We start from the raw sequence: 6,642 nt of genomic DNA on the forward strand, positions 1-6,642 counted from the left end.
AGAAGAATTTTCTTTTGTGTTATTTCAACTGATTAAATAACACTACCCTTCTAAAATGTTCTTATCCTGTGTCAGTCTCTCTTCTATTACATACAAATTAGCATATGATGTCAATAAAATACTATAAAAAAGGGGGTTTATAAACTCCAGTTTTCTAAGTTCCAGTGCTGATCAATGTGGACTAAAATATAATTTTAGAGAGGTCTTTTCTTCTGAAATCTGCTCAGCTGTAACTAGGTATTCATGTGGCCTTACAACCTCATCAGTTTAGTATTTGAACACTGCATTAATCTTACTAATTAAATAATATTCTGACACATAGATGTGCTAATAGGTACAGCTGCAGTGAACCTGCTCTCTTAAATTAGGGAAAGTGTTACACTGTTTGTTAGACATCACTTGGCATCAGATTATGAACCAAACCATGCTTGAACACCTCTGTGCACACAGTGGGAGCTATGAGTGTGTACTTCTTAGCTAAAGAGGCAGGGGAATTGTGTTTCATCTGACAAGAATTAAATTATAACTGAAATATTATGAAAAAAATATCATTGCTTCTGTAAAAGAAATAAAGTGGTATATAGGATGCATTTTTAAAAGCCTATTTGTTCCATAGAAAGGATGCTGACAAGTGTTTTACAAATTACTTTTGACAGTAGTATATTTTATGAATTGTCTTGACATTTTTGTTCTTCTCCTTATGGGCTTATACTGACCTCTCCTGCTGCTGCAGCGCCCTGTCGTGAGAGCAACAGTGCAACAGCAAAGGCAGAGGAGAGAAGAGCAAAGAACAACAGGAATCAACCAGACTCCCAAAGCTGACACTTCCCAAGCAGGTGCCTCATTTTCCGAAGTAGAATTCCTACCACTGTAGCCTTTGGTTTCATTCAAGTGTTGCTTGCTGCTGTTCAGACGAGGAGGAGTGGGCATGTGGGATACTCCATTGGCAGACCTGGATGTCAGAGTTGAGTGCTCGGTCTTCTCGTCTGAGCTGGTGGCTTGCCTGGTGCTTACTGAAGTTGTGCTTGTCCTCTTAGCAAATTGGTCATCTGTTGGAAAAGTTTCTGCCCTGGAATAAGTAGTAACTTTGTTTTTTTGGACCATGAGGCTTGTGCTGGAGGTGTAAGTGTTTAATGTTAAGCCATGGCTCGTGGTAGAGGCTGGAGCTTGGAGCAGAGGAGAACTTGATGTGGCATTGTGGTGTTGGCATCTTTCCCCCTCGGTGGTCTTTGTGCTATTCTGCCTTTCGTATTCACTCAGTGAGGAGTGAATATTTGGCTCTTTGGATGTCAGTTTTTCAAAAATAAGAAGATCTGGATCAATCCCTACGAAATCATAACAATGTTAGTTTTGTGTGATAAGAGCTTGGTCTGCACACCCACAAAAGGACTACACGGAGACAGTGGCAGGTCAGGGAGCCCAAATAATACCCATCAGCACCTTTTGGACTGGAGGCTGTGGGACACCTCAAGGGATGCGAGGGAAGTGCATTTTGGGATTGCACAAGACTTATTATGGGATGCTTGGGGAAGGAACCAAAGGTGAGGAAAGGGTGGGATCTAGGTTACTGGGGGTAGGGAAATCCCAGAAAGCTCTGTGTGTGTGTGTGATAGTCTGCACCAGCAGCTGGAGGGAAGCTGCACCCCTGGGGCTTAAACATCAGGTGACAGCAACTGGGGAGACTGGGGTCCAGACTGGGCAGACTGAGCATCTCAGCCCATCTGCTGGGTAGGTTTGCATTTTATATATGTGTATATATATATTTTCACTGACAGATCTCCATCCTGTGAGCTAGAAAAAGCAGGATGAGGCTTTTGGTGCTACCTGTGGTTGTGTGCCTGCTTCATGTGTTTGGCTGTGTAACCCGTGTGCTCTTTGTGCATGTGCCTAATGAGAATAAATTTTCAGCCTTGCTACTGCTTGGATCTGGGGACATGGAGCAGTGGCAACCTCCACACTCAGTCTCTCAGACCTGGTAGGTATTTGCCCAAATATTGGGCCAACAGTATTGAGAAGTTACTCAAAGCATGAATCTTGAGAGCAGGCTGTATCTTTAAGGTTTTTTCTCACTGAGTGGAGAAAGGGGGGAAGTATTTTCAGCTGGAGGTACATAGTAAAGAAGGAAAAAAGTCTTAAGCATTTTTACTTCAGAAGCATGTTACTTCAGAACGTCTTCTAGCACAGCAGCTGACTTGGTATAATTTTAACATTTTCTCTAGTTGCTGTGTTTTCAGCCTTTATAAATGAAGTGCCTAATTACCTGTTGTGATGTTGTACAAAATGACATTAATTCCAGCCTTCAGGATGCAGCTTTCCAATGCTGGGCAAGACATGTGAAGGCAATTCCTATTCTCGTGGATGGCTCCATGGTAGAACACTGCTAGATTGCAGGAAACTACAATCCATAAAGAATAAAATTGAGCTTCTCAGAAGAATGACCATTGCATTTTGCACATTATTATGTTATTTAACATCAGAAGATCATTAATACTGGGCAGCTCTGGTCAGATCCTATGGGAAGAGAGAACCAAATACTGTGGGTCTCTCATTATCATGCAAACTAATTGAGCATACAGTCAAAAAAGTAGAACTACTTATAATTATATTCTTTTTTTACATCTGGACCAGAATAGCCACCTGTGTTCTAAATGTGTCTCTGATTAAATAATAACTGATTTAAAGTGTATCGTTGAAATGCCCTCTACTGTCTCTATTTTAGTTAAGATTGTAACAAATTTTTGCTTGACTATGTCAGAATATAAAAAGGAGATTCCAAGTTACCATTAATTATCTCTGTGAGGTATCCAGTACCTTGTTCTATGAGAAAAAGTTTGTTGTCCAAATAGGAAGAACATTGCTGAAATGTATTAAATTTTTATTTCCTCACATTATTTAAGACAGAATTTGATTCTTCCCAGGAATGCTGATGGCAGTTATGTCACTGTCAGATTGTCAAGGTCATATTTTTGCTCATAATTCAAAATTTCATCAAAATTTATATTGACTTTTTTAGTAACTGGTTCCTCGCTTTCATCCTCCATATCCAAAACCCTCTTCAAGTCTTGTGAGTTTTGAAAATTTAGGCACCACAGACATGCACTTCATGTATTCTCCTAAAATATACTCCTATAGCATACCAGTGCAGTGTGATACAAAGTACAGTATTGGGCTTAAAATAAACAATGATTTTTCTTATTTTTATTCTGAGTTTACAAGGCTAGGGAAAAAGGGTTGCCAGCTCAATAACTGCTATCATTTATTGCTATAACTTTATTGTTCATATTAATGTTATACTTGGTTTTCACCACAAACATGGTGTGAACACAGAATAAGAGAGTGCTTTCTCCAAGGAAGTTAATATTCTTGTATTTCAGAGGAAAATTGGGCATTCCCTCCTCTTTCTGATGCCATACTCCATGAAAAAAAGTGCTGTTGGAATCACTGTCACTGGTTGTTCTCTACAGGAGTAGATGGTGATGAATACTGAAGAGTCATTCTTTTAATGTTGGCATTGTCTATAAGCTTTGTAACACAGACCTAAAATTTCAGAGCAGACCCTAAGATTTTCACATGTTTCTAGTGTAGTCTTCCAGAAAACTCAGATTTTCAATTTCCTTTCTATGGGACTGAAAATGGGAGAACAGTTACAAGGTGTCTCTGCTTTCCTGCCTCAAAAAAATGCATAGATCCTCTCCCCCATTTCTTCTTCAAATAAAGGAATGTTTATATAAACATTACCCAAAATGTGTTTCTTGTATGCCGTGATGTAAATTTTAACGTGTGCCACAATCTTGACAATAAACACTCACCATTCTTCAGAAGGCAGCAGGTTCTGCTGCACTGTTGGGGTGAGACTTCTGCATAAACCTTCAGCATCCGGGCTCCCCTCCTCTGTGATTCCTGCAGGTCAATCAGAAGGCCTGGGAAGCGTCGGATCCAGCAGTTCTTGTAAAAGGTGGTGGGTGAGCAGAGTGAGTGGGACTCCACAGCCAAACCCAGCACCAACAGCACATCTGCTACTGCCACCAGCAGAACCATTGCCTTGGGGTGATGGGCTCAGTCACTGTGCACTGTGCTCCATGGATGCACTGAAGGCTGAACCAGCACTGGAAGAGACAGTCCCTGGAGTGGTGAGGATGCTGTCAATTCTGCCAGGGATGTGAGCCAGGGGATGTTTTTTTGCCAAACAATTCCCATAGTGCTGTTTGGACAGCTGCTGGAAGAAAGGAACCATTTTATGAGCTACATAGGATTATAATAGTTACTATTGTTGTCCTCTAACTCAATTATTTGGAGAGTTTTTGAGAGACAAAAGGCACAGGTTGTTTTTTGTCATTCAGAAAACTTGTTTCTTTGGTCAAGAGTGTGTGTGTCTTGTCCTTCTGAGACCAAACCAGCCTTAACATTTGGTGAAAAATGGTGAACAGCATATTGTTTCACCTCACTTTGTTCAGGCACACTATTACACTCAACACAGGAGAAACAGCTCAGTTTAGTTTCTGAACACTTTTTGAATTACCTGGTGGCTGCAAATATACTTTCCTTATTTATTAACAAACTGAACTGTCTCATTCTGTCTGCCAGCCATAGGTAGAAATTTGTTCCCTTTCCCTACTCTGTTTTGATGGCAAGCACAATACAATTTTATTTACAAAGATCTCGGACTAGATGAATATGACTGGAGAAGGTTGTAACCTACATTCAAGTTATTAGAGAGGATCCAGAGGAGGGTTATGAAGATGGTGAAGGGCCTTGAGGGGAAGCAGCTGAGGACACTTGGTTTGTTCAGCCTGGAGGAGACTGAGAGGAGACTTATGGCCACCTGCAGCTTCCTCACGAGGGACAGTGGAGGGGCAGGCACTGACCTCTGCTCTCTGGTGACCAGCGACAGGACTCCAGGGAACAGCTGGAGCTGCAAGGAGGTTTAGGTTGGATTTTGGGAAAAGCTTCTTCCCCCAGAGGGTAGTTGGGCACTGAACAAGCTCCCAGGGCAGTAGGCACAGCTCCAAGCCTGATAAAACTCAAGAAGTGTTTGGACAACGCTCTCAGGCCCATGGTGGGATTGCTGGGGTGTCTGTGCAGGGCCAAGAGCTGGATTTCAATGAACCTTGTGGGTCCCTTCCAGCTCAGGATATTCTATGATTCTGCGATCTCCAGACCAACAGGTAATCAAAGCTCTACCCCTAATAAATTTAAGAATATTCAGCAGTCTATATGGGGTTTTCTGCTTATGTTTAAGCTTGGAAAAGGCCTACCAGAAAGAAAACATCGTTGACATAGAGGGAGGCGATTTTTCAAGCACCTGGTCTGAAACCTGAAACTCCCACATGTTTTGTTTCTTAATAGGACCAAGTCTGACCCCTGACTCCCACGTCTGCATGCCTTTCACACAGAAAGGCCTTAAATTATTACAATACATGAATTGATTTAAACTCACTGGACCGTATAGTGAGGTTGAGAAAATTAGGTAGAAATACAGTTGTCTGCAATAAAAACTGTGCATTGAATATATAAAATAGTTTACACTGCCTTTTTATCCTTCAATATTAGAATCAAGGAATTTCCTTAGTTCTACATAAAGTATAGATTAGTTACATGGAGTGGGGGAAACCTCAAATTCATTTTAATTTTTTAGTCATTATAGCTGATGTTTTGCAAAACAAGGCCCCGAGTTTGGAAATGAACCGACACGTAAACAATTGTGTTCCTTTCAGAGCTCCTTGGAAGGTAATAAAGCCCAGAGCAGGATTACTCCTGTTGATCCAATAGCAAGGCCAAGGCATTATTTTATTCATTGGAATTATAATTAGAAGGATTCCAAATAAATGTCTGTCGTGGGGAATACAAGAATTAAATTATAAGAAAGGGGGTAAGTGGGTAATCCTTTAAGCCTCTGTCCTGAAAACCAGCTCTTGGTACTTGTGTTGTTTTATTTAGTTCTGGTAGTTTGATGTGCTTTGTTTTCATTTTCACCTCTGTGAAAATCACAAATTAAAACCTTAAATGCATTTTAATAGACCTGTTAGCTTGCATTCAGTGGACTGCACAGGGAAATTTTTAGACATTTCTCTACAATTGCTACAAGCACTATTGCCAATGTATTTTTCTAAAAGGTTTGTTCCTACTTTCCTAGTAATCCAAAGCATCACTTGATATGGGACAAACTCAGAATTTTGAAAGATATGCCTGTATTTTGGCAGTACATTTAGTAGGAATTTTAGATCTATTTTCTTCTATAAGACTCACATGCAAAATTCCTGATTGCTTTCCTCGCTCCTACACTTCCCATGTCTGCAAGAACAGAAATCCAGGAGACTCCGCAAAACTTGGGGAAGCATTTAACAAGGAATTAAACTGATACAGAGTAAGTATTTATATTGGACAAAGCTGAATATGCCTTTAGTCCATTTAAATAAATATATTTACTTGCACGAGCAAAACATTAGATGTAATAGGTAGCTTTAAAGGTGTATGTATTTTTATGTATATGTATTTTTACTTAAAAGATTATGCTGTCTCAGTTCCTTTGGGTTTCTACGTTTGATGCCTTGCAAAGTGTATGTGTAGATGACAAGCATGTTTACATCTTCCTTTTCAGGAGAAGAAATTTAAAACTTAAGGACTAGTGCTGTGGCCTACTTC

At 40.3% G+C, this 6,642-nt stretch overlaps 1 protein-coding gene across 1 annotated transcript; it reads right to left on the reverse strand.

Annotated features, from left to right (window-relative positions):
- Window positions 1-457: 457 nt before the first annotated feature.
- MANSC4 (MANSC domain containing 4) lies at window positions 458-4,153 on the reverse strand. The gene is made up of 3 exons (XM_027715909.2): window positions 3,810-4,153; window positions 2,261-2,395; window positions 458-1,325 (listed from the first exon to the last, which is right to left on the reverse strand). The coding sequence occupies exons 1-3, from the start codon at window positions 4,036-4,038 to the stop codon at window positions 637-639; spliced, it is 1,053 nt and encodes a 350-aa protein (XP_027571710.1). The 5' UTR covers window positions 4,039-4,153; the 3' UTR covers window positions 458-636.
- Window positions 4,154-6,642: the final 2,489 nt, after the last annotated feature.

The sequence above is a fragment of the Pipra filicauda genome, unplaced genomic scaffold (genome assembly GCF_003945595.2).
Source record: "Pipra filicauda isolate LSUMZ 115617 unplaced genomic scaffold, ASM394559v2 scaffold300_size901280_pilon, whole genome shotgun sequence".
In the NCBI taxonomy this organism is placed as follows: domain Eukaryota; kingdom Metazoa; phylum Chordata; class Aves; order Passeriformes; family Pipridae; genus Pipra; species Pipra filicauda.

What these genes read in the sequence shown, in the direction of transcription:
- MANSC4 (XM_027715909.2), bottom strand. Translation starts at nt 4,038, where the DNA reads ATGGTTCTGCTGGTGGCAGTAGCAGATGTGCTGTTGGTGCTGGGTTTG. An exon ending in CTGCTGCCTTCTGAAGAATG is followed by an intron (nt 2,396 to 3,809) that starts GTGAGTGTTTAT and finishes TATGGATTGTAG; the next exon opens with TTTCCTGCAATCTAGCAGTG. An exon ending in TTTGTACAACATCACAACAG is followed by an intron (nt 1,326 to 2,260) that starts GTAATTAGGCAC and finishes ATGATTTCGTAG; the next exon opens with GGATTGATCCAGATCTTCTT.